Below are 17,970 nucleotides of genomic sequence, written 5' to 3'. Positions count from 1 at the left end.
CTACGGTTTTGAGGTGGGAAGCTTGAAGGCCCCATTGCGGAAAATCTTACCTTAGCGGGAGCGCTATGGCTGCGTGGATGTGGCTGGAACCCGACCTCCGAATCACTCACGGTTTCGCAAGACATTCATGAGAATAGACATGTTATTGAATTCGTGTCTGCTGTCATGGATACTACCCCATCTCCGTGCCAAAGCCGCGGGCGAGGGCTCAAGATATGCTTAGGGCAGATCTGTCATACAAGACAAATACTGCTTCATCGACGACTCTTTCCCCTTTCTACCCGTAACGTACACAGTCCTCGAGCCTTGAAATCGAGATCGTCTGCCGCCGGAATCCCCCGCGATCAATCGTCCACACTGCGACACTCGTAGACTAGCTGGCTGGCTCTACGGTGCTTTATACCGAGGTCTACTGCTAGCAAAGACCTTTTAAGTAACTAATCTACTCGAGGAAGGAGCTCAAGATTTTTTCATGTGACGGTCCGGTTTTGCATGTGACAGTCTCGGGTAGATCCGAGATTCGAGGGATAAGGTACCAAACTTCAGAAGCCCACCTCATCTTTTGAAGCTCGTCGTCATTACTTCGACTACAACAACACCGACGAAATCTGGAACTATTGRCATCGCCGCGCCTCACTCGTGGTCTTTGTTCAACACTTTCATCACCGTGGGCCGTTAAAATCGCTGCAGCGTTTGGGGACTACTCGAAGATTTGGGCTTTCCGCATTTCGAGACGCGCGCAGTGTCTTTGCTCGACAAACACCAGCATCACTTTCGTCGCCATCATCGCCATCCATTCTCCAACTACCCAACATGGCAAATTGCAGCGGCAAGCAGGCGAGCGATGAGCTAGACAATCGCATCCAGTCATTGTGTCAGGAGATCCAGGACATGATACTCGAAACTTTTCTCGAAGCTCAGATTCCATGCGCCGTCGTCCTGACCAATGGCTACAAGTCACCAGTAGGTCTCCAGCTAAATCGCAAGATCCGCGGCAAATTCGCGAAAAAATACTACGGTCGCACTACATTCGAGATCTTCGGGATCGTCAACAAGTACGACTTCCATCCCGCTGGCCTCAAGATTGGTCGCATCGATCGAAAGCACTTGCCACTGATGAGACACCTCGAAGCCACGTACATCCATCAAGAGAAGTGGTATCAGAATTTGCTTCCTGGATACGAGCAGTTTATCGTAACTTTGATACAATTAGAATTGTGTGAAGCACTCGAGGATTACGCAGGCGAGAATTTGAAGCACCTTGATGTCGTGGTAGGACATATGAGCGTGGCAAGCGATGACAGGCGCATGTTCGACAGCAAAGGTGTATTTTTGAAGGAACGATCCTCTCCGGGGGGAAGGCCGTAGCGAATGGTAAGTTGGGCGCTTTGCAATCTCTTTCAGTCGTGCTGATTGATCGCAGATGCCATAGCATGTTACACCGTACGGGTTGAAGATCGTACGCGGATCATAAGCAGCACAAGTTATCATGGCAGGGAGCACGAATCGATCACGGCGTCGAGTCGAGACGGCCAGAGGGTACGAAAGAATRGAGACTTGTCATCAGCGGCCATGGCAGTTTGACTCACCATCCAGGTTTGCGGCGAATGGCTAGGAGTATTCAAGCCGAGTGTGACACTGGCAAAAACAGAAAGATCCACCGAAACGCTGTTTACTTCCACACATACTCGTCGTATCTCTGTGCGACCTCTGATGAAGGATAGATATCGGCCAAGATCGTCTGGGAACAAGTGCTACTGCCTCGTCGACGGATTCCTCGCTACTTTGTTCCCACATCATCAAAAGTCAGATTCGAAAATCAAGCTTTGGCTGTTTGACCCAGTGGTTTCCTGTCGCCGAGAAGCTCTCGATATCGTTCAGTTGTCTTCTGGCACAGTCTTCGAGCATCTACCAAAGTTTATCTACGATGTTTCGCTTTGGCAATAATACACTCTGCTTTGACGGCGGAGCTGTCATACGATCATGGAAACGCTCTGTAATGAATATCAGTCAAAACTTCGTTGTCCTCGTCTCAACACACCTCCAGCGAGTTCTACCAACGTCGCGATCAAACTACCTCCCTTTGAGAAATCTTATCAAAGCTTTCAAGCCTATCCAGAGCAGACAAACACCCACTCTGTGAATAAGACTTCTGGAACCTACTCACGACCGGAAACACAAACCTTCATTTTGCTCTCAGATACCATACTTAAGTATCTCGTCCACGGCCTTCGTCAGCCTCTTCTTTTCCCCAAGCCTTCTCAATTCGTTCAGACTTGCCATTGCTTACCACAACTACCTTTCCACACTTCCCACACTTCTTCACACTTCGTTCAAATCAACAAGAAATACTTTCCTGAAACTCGAAAACAGATCTTCACAGGATGACTGGTTCAGACTCAGGATACAATTCAGGATTGGGTAGCCAAGAGATACTCAAGCCAACCGCTGCAGTGATGGACGACTTTCTTCAGAAAAAGAGCGCCTTTCTCCACAAAAAGAGCACCATTCCGCTGGACAGCACCAATCAGACTTTCCACCAGTACATGATCCGCGTCGCGGATACTAAGAAGGCCGAATTGACAAAAGTGAATGCGCCTCTCATCATGCAAGCTGTTGTTAAGACGGACATCTCTGACACCAGTTCTACAACCATGTTGGAGTTTCCGCCAGGCTCAATGCCTGATGGCAACCATCACCTTCGTGTCACACGGTCTCCCGTTCGCCCAGCAAACACACCCGGCGGCAAAGTCGAGGATGTCTTTTTTGTGGTCAAGATGCACGATGCGAAGATGCAAGACCCAAAATCTGCCTCCGACTACACGGTCTTGACATCTGGCAGTGCCAAGGGTGGTACCAAAGACAATCGCAAGTTCATCACCTTTGGCAAACCTCAGGTGTACGGGCTTACTGGCAACAGCCTTTCCTTGAAGGAGAAGATCAAGCAGACTGGCTCGGGAATCTCGATTCCATCAGAGGCGGAGATTGGACAGTTCGCCGTCTATTGCGACCACAAAGAGGTGAATCTCAATGATCTCCCGGCCATGGTCAGCCTTCCTTCGGACTCTATCGAAGCTCAGCAAGCTCAACAGAATCTTCAAGAGTCGATTGATCATTACACGTCTCAGTTGATCGCCATGAAGTTGAAGAAGCTCGACCCTCGCTGCAGCCCTATCATTCGTGGCAACCGAGTGTTTGTCACATCAGATAAGTACCCTGATGGACTGCAGAAGTTGGAAGGAGTTCAGGGCAAGGTCATCTACGACGACACTGGACGTGGTAGTGTTTTGGTGGAGCCTTGCACCGCACACATCTTCCAGGAAAACATCCTGTTGTCCGAATTTTTGATCGAGTTCTTTGGCAGCGATATTGCCAGCAAATCCGACGAGAGTACCATCAAACGCCTCTCAGCTGCTCTCAGAGGAGTCAAAGTCACTATTGCCAGTCGTCCAAACCAGCCCAGCGTACAGTCACATATCACCAGCTTTGGAAGCCATCAGTCTTCGGACTACTTCAAGGGGCTAGGAATCTCTTCTTCAGCTCTGAGATATCCTGACATGCTTCTTGTCAACATTGGTAGCTTGGAGAAGCCCGACTATTGTCCAGCTGAGCTTTGCAGGATTGTTGGTGGCGATGGAAAGGAGCAGATCTTCAGCGGCAAACTACCACTCACTCTGCCTGATGAATACTTTCAGCCTCAATCTCTTGTCCCGGCAGACCATCCACCCAGACATAAAGTTTTCGACATTTTCCCCACAAGGAATGTTGGTGGCTTCAAGCTCTTCTTCGTCAACCTGTCATCCACATCTGATGGCAAGACAACCAAAGCTGTCAACGATAGTGTCATGGACGCTCTCAAGGAAGAAGTCGGCAATCGCTATGGCAATCGCTTGGCTGATGCTGTCAAGGAATCCATCAATTTGGATGCTACACATCAGACTCTTGGCGGCGTTTTGGGCTTCCACAACAAGTATGCCGCCAACAGCAGATCTGTGCTCGTTGTTGTCACCCCACCTGGCTTTTCAAACAGCGACATTGAGAAGATTCAGACCGAATGCCATCTCAACTATGGTATGCAGTGCTGTATCGTTGACGGTCGACAAGCCACTCGCCGCTACCACCCGATCGAAAAGGTGGCAATGGTGAAATTCACCGGTGGAATGGTTCGGGAGATGTTTGGCAAGGCTTTGATTCCTGCTCAAGAAGATCCTTTCGGAAGCGAATTCAAGAAGACGACCGAAGACCGCACAATTGGCATTCATGTGCATGATCTCCCCAACAACAACTACTTGGTTGACATCGTCTCGATCAAGCACAACGGATCTGTCCGAGTCACCAACAACGTGTTCTGTGCCGGCGGTACGAAGGGCATTGCGGCTGAAATTCTGTCTTCTATCAAGAAGGATCATTCTCTCCATCGTGACTTCAAGTCTACGATCGTCATCTCAGGCCTTGGTGGAAAGTCAAAGGAAGTTCTCGATGTTCTGCACACTGGCCTTCAACAAAAGCCATCGCCTGGAAAGCAGATTGACTCCGACTACACGCCTTACTTTGCTTTGACATCCATCGAACCAGAGCACAGAATCCTCATGGCGAAGAAAGAGCAGCGAATCATCCTCAAAAACGACAAGAACGCAGGACTCTCGCGCAACTCCACCTACCTCCAATGCATGCGCGATCACACAGACATCCTGGCTAGCCAAGCCTACAACATCAAACTCCCCGACACCAACAAGCTCCCTGTCGCTCTCCAGCCAACGAGCCACATTCCTTCAATCGAGACATATGTCTTCWCCGCCTTCGAGACAGAGCAGCAGTCTCGTGATGGTTCCGAAAAGCATCGGTATGAAGTGCAAGCTCTCAGCACGTATGCAGCTCCCGCCATTCTGCGACTTGCTCATGCTGCCTCCAAGCACAGCCGTCTGCATATTTACGAGCTTGTCCCCAGCAAAAAGGACACGAATGTTGTGAAGAAGCTGACTCCGGCTGAGAAGAAGGCTGCGAAAGCTGCTAGAGCCAAGGCTGCTGAGACGACGGTGCAGCCAAAACTCCTCTATGGCATCAAGCCTGTTCACAAGGCGTTGAAGGACACCTTTTACTTCTTGTAGAGGTGTAACCGCGGTCACTCATCCTTAACATTCATATCTTTTCCCCACAGCGACTGCACTATTCATTTTCCTTTGCACCTTGTACCAACACTCCTCCTTCTGCAACAGCACCGTCCGTTTGAGTTTGTGATATTTTAGCTGAGAGCGCACGTTAGTCTATGGGAAGCATTCTTACTTGATCAGGGAATATTGGAAGAGACGTGAATTGCTGCATTTGATTGTTTTTGCTATGGAGTTTGGAGTTCGGGATCAGGAGTTGGGAGCTTGGGAGTTTTGGAGTCTTGGCCTGGGATTTTTCATTGGGATTTTGGAGTTTGGAGTTGGCTGGAAAATGAGCATTAGATAGGATAGCAATACATTTGGGTGGCTGTTTGAACAATCTCTCTCTCTCTCCGTTTCCATCGTTCGTTTCGTGAGAGGCTTCATGTGATCGATGGTCCAGAACTCCCCGCTGGACAGGAGAGCATCACAGCTTGACTCTGCCATCTCCTCCTCAGGTGATGAGATTCGCCATCACAACGGCGTTAAGTTCACAATCATAGAGCAGACGGCCTATGAAAACTCCCTTGTGATGTGTTGAAGAAGGTTCCTCCATGTCATGCTCGTCTGACCAGCAGCCTGGTCCGCAATCATCTACTGGCACAACAATCACCACATCGTTCCAGCTCTTTCCACAAAGTATGAGATTGATAAGAGAGGACAATCCAAAGAGATGAATAGAACAAAAGAGATGATCATTAGGACGCCTCGACGACTTACACCACAGTAATATATACAGGCTTTTCAATCCCCCCCTCAAATACATGCTCGCGCGTAATGCTCGAATATGCTAAACTGAACGGAGAAAAAGTGCTGTTACCCACTCCTTCCTTCTCTAAACAACATCTCTCTACTCGCCCTTGAGCTTGTCCTGTCTGACGCTCCAGGCCATTTCCAACAAGTCCTGCTCCTCCTTCAAATGACTGCTCTTCAATCCAGTAGCAACCGATGCGCTAGGGTTGCGACCGGCGTACATGACGTGCTTCCTGTCGTGGTGCTCGGTGTTGTTCAACAGAGTCTCGATTCTAGGCTGCGTGAATGACCATGCACCGGCGTTGAGAGGTTCCTCCTGACACCAGACAATGGTCTCAGCGTTGGGGTAGCTGTCCAAGTTCTCCTTCAACTGTGCCCATGGGAATGGGTTGAGCTGCTCAATACGAGTGATGGCAGTGTGTTTTAGGTTGTTGGCTTCACGGTGCTTGAAGAGCGCGGCGAATACTTGACCAGAACAGAGGATGACACGCTTGATCTCCTCCTTGGGAGCAAGCTTGAATGATGCATCCTCCTTGTGCATTGGGTCCGGGATGATCCACTGGAAGTGGCTATCACCCTCAAAGTCCTCAATCGGCGAGCGAGCAAGTGGGTGGCGGAGCAAACTCTTGCTGAAGAAAGAGATGAGAGGCTTGCGGAATTGTCTGTTCATCTGGCGACGGAGAATGTGGAAGTTGTTGGCAGGGGTGGTGCAGTAGACCAATTGCATGTTGCAGTCCTGGTGCTGGCGCTCGAGTTTCTCGGGAGATGGGAAGATACGCGGGTCCTCGTTACAGAGCTGAAGGAAACGCTCCATACGACCAGAGCTGTGCTCTGGACCTTGACCATCGTATCCGTGAGGAAGGTTCATGACGAGACCAGATCGCTGCAGCCACTTGACTTCTCCAGAGGCGACAAACTGATCGATGATACATTGGGCGTTGTTGGCAAAGTCGCCGAACTGAGCCTCCCAGATAACAAGTGCGTTGGGAGATGACAAGGAGTAACCGTACTCAAAGCCGAGCACACCGAACTCGCTCAAGCTGGAGTTGGAGACGACAAACTTGGACTGGTCCTTGCTGAGGTGGTTCAAGGGGGTGTAGGTCTTTTCGCTTTCCTGGTCGTGAAGGACTGCGTGACGCTGGGAAAAGGTTCCACGCTCAACATCTTGACCAGAAACACGCACATGATGTCCMTCCATGACAAGCGAACCGAAAGCGAGCGCCTCAGCGGTGGACATGTCAATATTCTTGCCCTCGTTCACAGTCTTAGTGCGGCCGGCAAGAATACGCTTGAGGTTGCGGTGGACCTGGAAGTCCTCTGGCGGCTCACCAATAGTCTTGGCAATGTGCTTCAGAGTCTCCGATTTGATACCGGTTGGCAAGTGGGGCAAGACTTCGGTGGCAAGCTCCTTGGGAGACTTGAACCCGTGCCACGCACTGGTCAGCCATTCCTTGGAGGTTGACTGGTAATCCTTTGACTTTTCAAACGACTCCTCCAGCATGTTCCAAACCCACTTCTTGTGCTCATCAATGTCCTCCTTGGTGAAGGTCTTGGCGTCGAGGAGCTGTTTGACATACTGATCAAGAACTGGTGGGTGCTCGCTGATGCGCTTGTACATCAAAGGCTGGGTGAATGAAGGCTGATCAGTCTCGTTGTGACCCTGCTTGCGGTAGCAGACAATGTCGACGATGACATCCTTCTTGAATTCGGCACGCCAGTCAGCTGCCATCTGGCAGACAAAGTTCAAAGCCTCGACATCGTCTCCATTGACGTGGAACACGGGTGCGTCGACGAACTTGGCGAGATCGGAACAGTAGGGAGTGGACCGGGAGAAACGAGGATCAGTGGTGAAACCAATCTGGTTGTTGACGATCAAGTGAATGGTTCCTCCGGTGTGGTAGGCCGGGAGGGCGTAGAATCCCATGGTCTCGTAGACGACACCCTGACCAGCAAAGGCAGCGTCACCGTGCAGAAGAACGCCCATGGCAGAGTTGGCGTGCTCTTCATCGTTGTTGTAGTGCAAGATAGCACGGGTCTTGCCAAGCACAACAGGGTCTTCAGCTTCCAAATGCGATGGGTTGGCAACCAGGGAGAGGTTGACGCGCTTGCCGGATGGTGTGGGACGCTCAAAGTTCATTCCAAGATGGTACTTGACATCACCGGATCCCTCATCAGAAGGCTCGGCAGATCCACCAAACTCGGAGAAGATGGATTCGTTTGGCTTGCGGACGACGTTGGAAAGCACATTCAATCGACCTCTATGAGGCATGCCAATGACAATATCTTTGACACCATAGTCCACAGAGCGATCGATCAGAGCCTTCATACCGGGAATGAGCGTCTCGCCACCCTCCAAACCGAAACGCTTGTCGTTGGGGTACTTGGTGGCGAGGAAAGCCTCAAAAGAAGAAGACCAGATCAGTCTGTCCAGGATACGGCGCTTCTCATCCACCGAGTACTTGTACGGTTGAGGAACCTCAAATCGCTGTCTAAGCCAATCGCACTGTTCCCTGTCCGGGATGTGGATGTACTCGACACCGTAAGAACCACAGTAGAGGCGCTCGCAGTTATCAATGATCTCACGGAGAGTCATCTTGTCGCGAGTCTCCGTCTTGAATCGGGGAAGAATACCAGGTCCGAGTGTGAACTCAGTATCCATATCCTGCTCGGTGAACTCGTATGTTTTCAGGTCAAGCTCTCTGGGGATGGGAGCTCCACCGGGTGTGTTCAAATCTCTGATTCCAAGAGGGTCAATCTTCGCCTTGTGGTGTCCTCGTGCTTGGTACGCACGCACGAGAAGCTGGACCTTCAAGTGGTTCACGACCTCGCTACCCTGTCCCACCGCAGCGGAACCAAAGCTGGGAGCTGGAACGCCGCCTGCTGGCTGAATGGCGCCGGGGACAATGGTCGGTGGCGGTGTGAAGGCACGGCTTACAGGCATATCGCCACTTTCCATGTTCTTGAAGTATGCCTGCCATGAGACGTGCACGGATTTGGGATCCTGCTGCCACTCGTGGTACATCTCATCAACATAGTTGGCGGTGTTTCCCGACAAGAAGGAGTCGGAGGAGTCGACACCCTTGTTGGTGTCCTCAGCGGCGACGGCATATTGGCGGTATTGCGAGGTGAAGTGGTTATAGTAGGTCAGACCTAGCTCCCTTCGTTTGGTCGCGAGGGCAGATGTGCGTGGCGCATTTGAGCGACTTGAGAAGGCTCTGGCAGGGCTGCCAGTCGCCAGTCGTCTACTGCATAGTCGGAGTTGAGAGGACAGCATGCCGGCGGATACTCATCCAACGTCGGTGGAGAAGAGTCTGCGAGCGTGCAGAGGTGATGATCGCTCAAGGTGAGATGATGTAGGGGTGCGAGATGATGGTGTGGGAGCGAAACAACGTGTAAGGTATGTATCTGGTGGTCCCGTCGATCGGTGCTACCAGCGGACCTCTCTTCCGCGCCTGCGCCTTCCTTCGGCTTCCCGGCACCACGTGGGATGAAAGTTCACCAGATCAGAAAAACACCGCATCACGCCGCTCCCGTCCTTCCACACAGCACTTCAGCCTCGCTGATCACACGGCCATCTTGGAAGTCTCCCTTCGGTAAATATTTCCAATGATATGTCGTTTCCTCGCATCTTAATCATTTTATTCATCTTCGTCCTCTCATGTTGCCGAGAAGGGCTATTCACACACCTGCTCACCTTTCGTCTTGATCCGCGCAAAAATGCCAAAAGAATGCGACATGACATGTTCGCTAGGGGCAGACGATGGGGTTGGAGAGAGATATGAACCCATCAAACTCTTACATCATGCCTTTTGGACCAATCAAGGATATGGAGCTCCGGAGTCGTAATCCACGATACCCAGGAGATGATCCTCTAAGCTACACGGGGGACTGACCGGAATCTCTCAGCAGTGAACGGTCTGCAGTATCTATCACCGAGAATTGAAGCTTTACTTGCGAAGGCGTTGTCGAAGAGATCAATCCCTCAATGTCTGGGTCCATGTGATTTGCATCAATCAGCAAGACACTACTGAGAGATTACAAAGTGAAGGGCAAAACGTATTTGGTCGTCTTGTGCCCGCTCTGGACCACACAACTTCCAAGCAGGCATCTGCATCCTCTCATGCAGCCGAAGCCTGGGAGAGACCGCTTGGATTCCTTGGGCCTGACCTTCACCTGAGTCATCGCTGATGTTGTTGCTCTATCATGTCAGGCAAGTCTCGAACATGCTCCACATCTACCGCAATGCGTTCTCCGCAGAGGTACGGCTAGGAGGAAGCTGGTTCGTATTATCGCGTCGCAATGGAGTGTCCCTAATCGACCCGCCTACATCCCTCGCGATACTTCCCAATGCGCCTTCGTGTGCGGAAATGGTGGTACGGTTGCGTTGCGGCTGGCGCAACRTGAAGTCGACAAATGCCACAGCGAGCAAGACAATCGAGGTACCATACCTGCAGACAGTAAGCAGTCCCCTGTTCGAATCTGTCTTTGCGGCTGATCTTTGGGCCAAAACTGGGTCTGCCTTCCGGCGGCAGAGTAGCAAGGGAAATGATCGTGGACTTGAGGGTGGATGTGCAATCTCCTGGCAGACTGATGGTAATGAGAAAAGCGATGCTGATCCTCGAGGTTCTTTTGACGGCAAGGAAAGCTACAGTCCAAAGCGTATAATATCAGGGGTTCGGCCTACGTATACCTCGTCGCCATCCAAWCCCGACGACGTCGTGGTAAAGGTTCAGGGCTCGGCAGTAWCGCTCACGCTGGGACCAGTTGAGGATGGACAGTATACATTCATTGGTCCGGTATTCTTGACCTACGGAAGCATCTATCTGCCGCCAGATTTCCCCGACACTCCATACGTTCAATTCACTTGTTCGACCCGCTCACCCGGCCGCGAAACTTGATACAACAACATTTTCTGCTTCTTTCGAGACTGGATATGCAATTGCAGGAGATGTATTCTCGCAGCACTTGGGAGACGTGCCCAAATGGTCAATTACATCATCCGGCGATGGAAGTTTCACACCTACCTGCCAACGATCGCATTATCGAATAATTGGAATCTGAGTGGTCACTGGAGGAACTGTCTTTGCATAATTTTCGCATCGAAGGCACTGTTGATGATCTAGACCAACCCCAACCCTAACCCTGGTGGTCAAATCCATCGAATCGGGTGAATGACATCACTGACGCGTCGCGCTTGTCGCGTACCTCATGTTTGAGTTTGATGAGATGACCAGGAGAGAAAATCAACTGATGTTCAAGGGCTTCATTCCCAAGTCCGCTCTTCAATCGCCAAATTTGAGACGGCATATCCAGCAGCGAGAATGTCTAGTGCGAAGCGACCGTTGTTAACTTCACCTGCTTTGGAGGGCATGGAGGGCCCCATGGACTCCCTACACCGGAAGAAGAAGCAGAAAACAAAGGCGAAGGAGAGAGTCGTCACTGAGGTCTGTTATATGGTAAACAAGTTTGATTTACACCAGCTAACAAGTGCCGTGTAGATCCCGAAGTGCCACTTGATCATCGAAGCTCCTGACAAGTGCAACTGCAAAAAGGGATGCAAAGGGAACTGTTCGTGCAAGACTTCCGGCATGGGCTGCGGTCCGACTTGCGGATGTCAAGTCGGRGAAGATAAGACCTGTGCAAATAAGATGAACGGATTGGATGAGTTCAAGCAAAAGATTGGTGCTACTGGGCTGGCGCCTTTGCCTTGCTTTTTGACCTTTGCTTCGAAGAAAAAGGTGGACTTCAAGAAATTGGAGCAGGACATGTTGAAAGATGATGATGCCTTTGAGTACGACTTCTGGCTCAAGGAGTGGAAGGATGAGAAGTCCACACTTGAACAGAAGGATATTGCGGAGCACAACAACAAGCTTTTGCGGTATGGATTATTCAAGAACCCCAACGACCTCTCGGACTCCTTTTACAGTTTCTGTCGAGGGATGGCGAATTTCGAACCCGGCGGGGATTTGGGGACGTGGGAGCAGGATAGTTGCACATGGCATTGTCCTGTTTGCAAGGAATGCAATGACTGGCGAGAGTGGCATTGCGGCAAGTGCAAGAAGTGTACTTACGGTGTGAGCATTCCATGTGAGGGATGTGGTGGTGTTAGTGATACGTGGCACTGGGGACAACCAGGAGGTCATCTGTACCAACCTGGAATGAGCGATGATGGTTTCTCTTCAGACGGCGACCTTGAAGGCTCGATGAGTCCTCCGTATCAAACGGCGATGCGAGAGGATGATTACGAAAAAGACGGCTTTGAGCAAATACCCGGGCCTGGCATCGCGTCGGCATGGGCGTCCGGACCTGCACGCATGTCCTCTGCAAGCAGTGCGAGGACGACCGCTTTGGACCAGGCACAGATGACGGCTTCAGGCAGTGTCCGCACATCCGCGCCAATGAATACGCAGATATCCGCTGGAACCAATGCATCCACGCTTGTGCCAGGCAACGCTCAGATGCCCAGACCAAACAACGCGCTCAATATTCTAGCACAAGTAAGCGGAGGCCTCATCTGTCTGAATGGACAGTGGTATGCTCCAGTCGACCCACCAGTCCACTTATCCACGAGTTCTCAGAGGAATCACCTCGTACAAAATACAGGCAACGGACTGGCCAGACATGACCACCGATTCTTCCCGCATGACGACGCAGCAACCGGTTCGGTCAACAACTCGGCGAGCAATCCGAGTAAAGATTCGGCAACACCCACTTCATAAACTGGTGGTAGATGCGAACGTCAATTAGCCTGACAGCACAATCCCAGAGCCGAATCGCCGTGACCAGTCCAAGGCCAATGCGGCGCCCAACTCGAGTGAGAGTCTCATAGACGGCACAAACAAACGTCCCACCCACGCCAACCAAAAGTCCGCATGGTGTGCAAATATACAGCGTTTGGTCGCCATTATCACCAACCTGCCTGAGAACCTCGACGATCTGCTCCCGCCTTTCGGCGATCCCTCGAGCAAGGAGTATAGCATCTATCTTAATCTCGTCAATTGGGAGAATCCACCACCCGCGAGCATAGACGAGGTCCCCTTGGAACCCAATTACCATGAACGCGGGCCTCTAGGTTGTAGAAAGCCCTGCGCTCTCTGTGCGGCGAGGAAAGAGGAGCATGTGCCGAAACCTACATGGGGATTTATCATGTGCAATGCGAATCTTTGTAAGACGAAGGGGCAGTGCTGGTAAGATCATGTACATCAAGAAGCGGGGGAGACGGCATTGCTTTGATAGGTGCGATTGAACCACATTCAACCAACGTATTTCAGGTCGCGGGGGTGCTTCCTCCATGCATGTTTAGTGAGCTTGTCGACAGGGTGACCTCACTCAAATTGCACGCGTAGACATCTACACCTTTCTATAGATATGACTTGGGGTATCGTAGGCGACGGCCTGCTGGTCACCAGTTGGTTAGATCCTGAGCCTGGCTATGCTAACCAACGAGTTCTTCACCAATCACATGCTTCCTCACCAAGCCGACCTACATAAAATGCGCTAGTCAAAGCTAACCAACTTGAACCGCGCTTACCAAAGCTACCTAACCAGTTGGAGTCTCGCTGAAAACGTCACTATTGCTAAGATAGAAGTAGGCATGGCTATTGAAACAGCCTGAGAGACAAGTCCTGCAGCACGGAAATAACTCAGTGTTACTAGCTATGTAGAACCTACCATACCGTAGGCGTAGCAGTCGAGGTAGGATCCTACCCTCTAGGTAGCTACGACGGCATGTCCGACTGGTAACCGGTAACCAGCGGCCTTGATACCAGCGCTAAAGAAAAGCTCTTTTTTCGCCCACTCGGTAATCAACGGCACGCATACCAACGCTAACCAACAGGACTTGATAGGGCTGAAAAAATACCAACTGGTGACCAGACCAACCGAAGACAAAGTTGGCATCACCTGAAAGTCGACTGCTGATGATGGTGGTAGGAGATTGAGAGGTAGCAGTTCATAAAAGTCTCGCTCATGTGCATTATAATGATTGAACATGCTCCTTCGTCATCCTTAATATCGTACATTGCGCGTCTAGCACCCACCGTGTTGCAGCTGTGACATCTCTCCGGTTCGAGATTCCACTCCGCCATCATTGCTATTCCATCGAGAGCTACATGTACCTCTCAGTTCGGAATTTCATCAATGCTCTTCACCCAAACCTCCTTTCGTCCATTAAAATTCATCCGCGACCCACTACTAGCAGGATACACCACTCTCTTCAATCGATTACTGCCCCCAAGCGGTTGGTAAGCCTTCAATCCATGCCAAGGATCCAGTCGCATGTGATCCTCCCAGAAAGCCTTCCTTTCCAGATCGAAAGACTCCTGCTTCGGGATCTTGAGGACTGCGACTGTCTGCCAGGGATACTTTTCTTCGTCCCAGATTGCGCCTGCGTATTCTACGGGCTGCTCGTCTAGATTCTCCAGCAATTGAACTTGGAAGAGGAATTCCGCTTCGTGACTCTTGTGAAAGTGTTGGAGCCAGCGGTGGAGGATATCGGATTCGTGCTGGTTAGGTTTGACTTCGTCATTGGAGAGCTTCTCCTGGGTGGTAGTGTTGGGTACAAGACTGTACTTCATGACGTAGTCCCCGAAACGGTATGCGGATTGGGAGTATTGGCGAAAAGATGCTAGATGAAGATTGCGGGCCTGAAACCGGGCTTTCTGGAGTTTGGTGTCGTTCCGCGTTTCAAGTCCCCTGTTCATGGCGGACTCGTTGTGGCCAGCTTTCATKCGAATGTCGAAGATCTCGCGTGTTGGGCGACCAGTTGCCAATTCGATGGCTGGCGTACTGTTGAATTCGATGTCTTGAGTGGCTGTGTCCTTGCCGATGTCGAAGAAGTCGCCTTTGACGTTGAACAGCTTCATGGAGAAGTCCCGTGGTGCTGGAAGGGYATCTGACAATCCCGGATCGCCTGGCTCGGTGCTGTATCGACATGCTGCTGGGTAGACGGCTGCTTTAGCGAAGAGCTCGCCTTGGCGGAGGTGTGCTGGCAGATTTGCCAGCACCTCAAATGTTCCTTTGACGATACCATGGGTGCGAGAGAGAGCTCCGGTGTACGCATGGCGATGGGTGTCGAAGGGCTGTCTTTGCTGGGTGTAAATCTGCTCGGCCACCGCYTTGATATCATCTGCCTCGCCGGGAGGAATAATCTCAACGCCTGGACTGTCCCATTGTAGGTACTTGCGGGCAGCGAGATCGGGAGCGACCGTGGCCCGTTTGAAGTTTGGAGGTTGGGAGTCAGAAGAAGAGAAGATGCTCTTAGTAGTCTGGTTAACCATCACATGGAAAAGGTAATCCCGATCAAGCCACGAGGGCGTGAGATCGAGATTGATCGGGAGTGGATAGGAAAAGAAACGTCAGTCCTGCAATCCTGGCGGGAGGTTTCCATCAACGACGTCAGAGCAAAGGGTGGAAGAAAAAGGTTGATGATCCAACCGATCTCATATTGGACCCTGAGTGGACGGAGGTGGTGGTACCTTTTTAGTACGAAGATATGACTATCATTACTGCTCCAGTGGGATTATTGCCGCGAGCTATTATATTAGGGGGTCAACGATGTCTTTTTTTGAGCATCCCTTGCCGAGCACACATATGTAGACGAAGATGGTATACGAGCCCCATCCACAGATAACCCTGTCACTGCTCGCCACATGGGAGTTTGACGGTTCGCTCGTGTGGTTCAAGTGCCAGAGTGACGTGGATGAGCCGATCGGTCTAGCGCAAGGCGATCACGACACGATCCCGCCGTGCGGTGTGGAGACGGGGCGTGATCGCAAAAGGCCGTGTCCATCGACTCGGCAGCGGCGGGCGCCGGGACGGTACATCTGACCTGCGGCGGGCGTGGTGGATGTTTCGGTATGGGTGAGGGATGAGTGCGTGTGGGGGAGGATCTCATCTTGAAACGTGCAACCTGTCCCTCTGACGGGACTACCCGGCGCTACAGGTAATGAGAGAGTGCCGTGGTCGTGGCAGGGCTGTTTCGTGGTCAATGGATGCGAAGCCTCTCCATCATTGCGCACGATTGAAGACTAGATTCAAGACATGTCGGCGGTGAACAATGCGTCGGTAGACGCGGGAAAACCAGGTATGTCGTGAGCACAGATACTCGAGCAGCACCGGCTTGCTCAGCAATGGCGGGGAGGCCGCATCTCAATATCTGATGGATCTGGAAACACCTGGCTGATATACATACGCTACAGCCGTCGCGAAGAAGAAGAAAAAGAGCAAGAAAAAGGCCAATGGATCTGCTCAGACCGGAACGGTGTCAGGAGAGTCCAATGGTGGAAAGGATGGAGCGGAGGAGGACGACGAGGACGATGCGGGGGAGGATGCACCCGTCACGCCGCCGGCGAGCGAAGCAGCACCGAAACAGTCAGAGGAAAGGGAACTGCCTGTACGGAACGGATCACATGAACCGGCGAAAGAWGACGATCACAAGAACATACAGCCAGATGTTGCACAATCCGCAGCCAGGACCACCACCGCGCGCCTGGACGCCATGCAGCAGGAACGAGACAGCTTACGGGCCGAGGTCACAGAACTGCGCAGGTCATTGGAGAGTTTGCAAGAAAAGCACAGCGAGGAGGTGTCTGCAGTGAGAGAAGAGCTGGAGCAGTCCGAACAGGGCAAAGAACACGCCGAGACGCAGTATAGGAATCTGCTGGGAAAAGTGTCCACCATCCGCTCTCAGCTTGGTGACCGGCTCAAGGCAGATGCCGCAGAGCTGGAACAGGCACGTGAGAGGATTGAAGAACTGGAGAACTCCAACAAAACAGCATCCGAGGAGAACGAGCGATTACAGCACTCTATTGCGAAGCTCAACTCAGACGTGGAATCACAAACCTCCGAGATTGCAACCTTGCGGAGTCGGACCAATGCATCTACCAGCAATTGGGTCAAGGAAAGGGATGATCTAGTCTCGCAACAAGCATACATCCGCGAGGAATATGAGGTCGCGAAGCAAGCCATGCAGGATTGGGAGATTCTGGCCACCGAGGAGCGATCACGTCGTGAAGCCCTTTCAGAGCGTGCACAGGAACTTGAGGAGCAGCTTACTTCCGCACGCGAAGCTTATGAAAAGTTAAAAGACGAGTCAGAAACTCAATCTTCCACTGTCGATGGCCTGCAACGTGCGCTCCGGGATATGCAGGAGGAAAGGAAGCGCGAGCTGCGGGAGATGGTGGAGCAATCACAATCTCAACTCGATGCACTCCGGACACAGACGAAGAGAGCCGAGGAAGCGGCAGCTCAACTACGATCTCAGCTTGAGACCACAACAAGTGAGCTGGAACGCGCAGCACCCTTCGAAAAGGAAGTCAAGGAGAAGAACCTACTCATCGGTAAACTCCGACATGAGGCCGTCATCCTCAACGACCACCTCACAAAAGCTCTTCGCTTCCTCAAGCGAGGCAAGCCAGAAGACAACGTTGACCGACAACTCGTCACCAATCACTTCCTCCACTTCCTCCAACTGGAGCGTAGTGACCCGAAGAAGTTTCAAATCTTGCAGCTCATCGCCGCTCTACTCGGCTGGGACGAGCAGCAGAGAGAGCAAGCAGGTCTGCTACGTCAGGGTACTGGCTTCACCAATACGGGCAGTAGTCTACGGGTGCCATTATCCCCTTTCCGTCGAACACCAAGTACACCTTCGCTTTCGGGAGATTTCAGCCCGATTAGTCCTAGTGGAGAGAACCGGGAGAGTCTGGCGGAATTATGGAGTGAATTTTTAGAACGGGAGGCTGAGAGTGGAGATGGGAAGAGCGGCAGTAGTCGGAGGGGAAGTGTCATGAGTGGTAGAAGTGGGATGACGAGTCCGACTATGAGATTACCGGAGGCGAGGAGGAAGGATAGTCCGAAATTGGAGAGTGGTGATGCTGGGTAGAAGGGGTTGTGGTTTGGTGTTGGTGTATTATGACGAGGACATGTGTTGAAATACCAGATGGTTCATGGCGTAAAGCATGTTTTGCATATAGATCTTGTTTTACTTGTCTTCATTCACTTTCATTTCCACGCCACTAAAAAGTAGGCCTCGTACTCTTGCATGTGGAACGCAGCCTGCGCGCAGATCAGC

General features: G+C 51.6%; 6 protein-coding genes; 4 read left to right on the top strand and 2 right to left on the bottom strand.

Moving 5' to 3' along the window:
- Window positions 1–813: 813 nt before the first annotated feature.
- RCC_06120 (uncharacterized protein) lies at window positions 814–1,368 on the top strand (the record flags this gene model as incomplete). Its single annotated transcript, XM_023771383.1, has 1 exon — window positions 814–1,368. The coding sequence occupies one exon, from the start codon at window positions 814–816 to the stop codon at window positions 1,366–1,368; it is 555 nt and encodes a 184-aa protein (XP_023627151.1).
- A 1,088-nt stretch (window positions 1,369–2,456) lies between these two features.
- On the top strand, window positions 2,457–5,108 carry RCC_06119 (uncharacterized protein; the record flags this gene model as incomplete). The annotated part of the gene is made up of 1 exon (XM_023771382.1): window positions 2,457–5,108. One exon carries the CDS (start codon window positions 2,457–2,459, stop codon window positions 5,106–5,108), a length of 2,652 nt encoding a protein of 883 aa, XP_023627150.1.
- An 889-nt stretch (window positions 5,109–5,997) lies between these two features.
- Window positions 5,998–9,174, bottom strand: RCC_06118 (probable oxoglutarate dehydrogenase precursor; the record flags this gene model as incomplete). Its single annotated transcript, XM_023771381.1, has 1 exon — window positions 5,998–9,174. One exon carries the CDS (start codon window positions 9,172–9,174, stop codon window positions 5,998–6,000), a length of 3,177 nt encoding a protein of 1,058 aa, XP_023627149.1.
- A 2,047-nt stretch (window positions 9,175–11,221) lies between these two features.
- Window positions 11,222–12,619, top strand: RCC_06117 (uncharacterized protein; the record flags this gene model as incomplete). XM_023771380.1 has 2 exons in its annotated part: window positions 11,222–11,344; window positions 11,399–12,619. The coding sequence occupies 2 exons, from the start codon at window positions 11,222–11,224 to the stop codon at window positions 12,617–12,619; spliced, it is 1,344 nt and encodes a 447-aa protein (XP_023627148.1).
- Window positions 12,620–14,020: 1,401 nt separating this feature from the next.
- RCC_06116 (uncharacterized protein) lies at window positions 14,021–15,178 on the bottom strand (the record flags this gene model as incomplete). Its single annotated transcript, XM_023771379.1, has 1 exon — window positions 14,021–15,178. The coding sequence occupies one exon, from the start codon at window positions 15,176–15,178 to the stop codon at window positions 14,021–14,023; it is 1,158 nt and encodes a 385-aa protein (XP_023627147.1).
- A 763-nt stretch (window positions 15,179–15,941) lies between these two features.
- Window positions 15,942–17,781, top strand: RCC_06115 (related to Golgi matrix protein; the record flags this gene model as incomplete). XM_023771378.1 has 2 exons in its annotated part: window positions 15,942–15,984; window positions 16,100–17,781. 2 exons carry the CDS (start codon window positions 15,942–15,944, stop codon window positions 17,779–17,781), a joined length of 1,725 nt encoding a protein of 574 aa, XP_023627146.1.
- Window positions 17,782–17,970: the final 189 nt, after the last annotated feature.

The sequence above is a fragment of the Ramularia collo-cygni genome, assembly GCF_900074925.1.
Source record: "Ramularia collo-cygni strain URUG2 genome assembly, contig: RCC_scaffold09, whole genome shotgun sequence".
In the NCBI taxonomy this organism is placed as follows: Eukaryota; Fungi; Ascomycota; class Dothideomycetes; order Mycosphaerellales; family Mycosphaerellaceae; genus Ramularia; species Ramularia collo-cygni.
The sequence above is the reverse complement of the archived record's forward strand: the minus strand, read 5'-3'. Positions and strand labels throughout refer to the sequence as shown.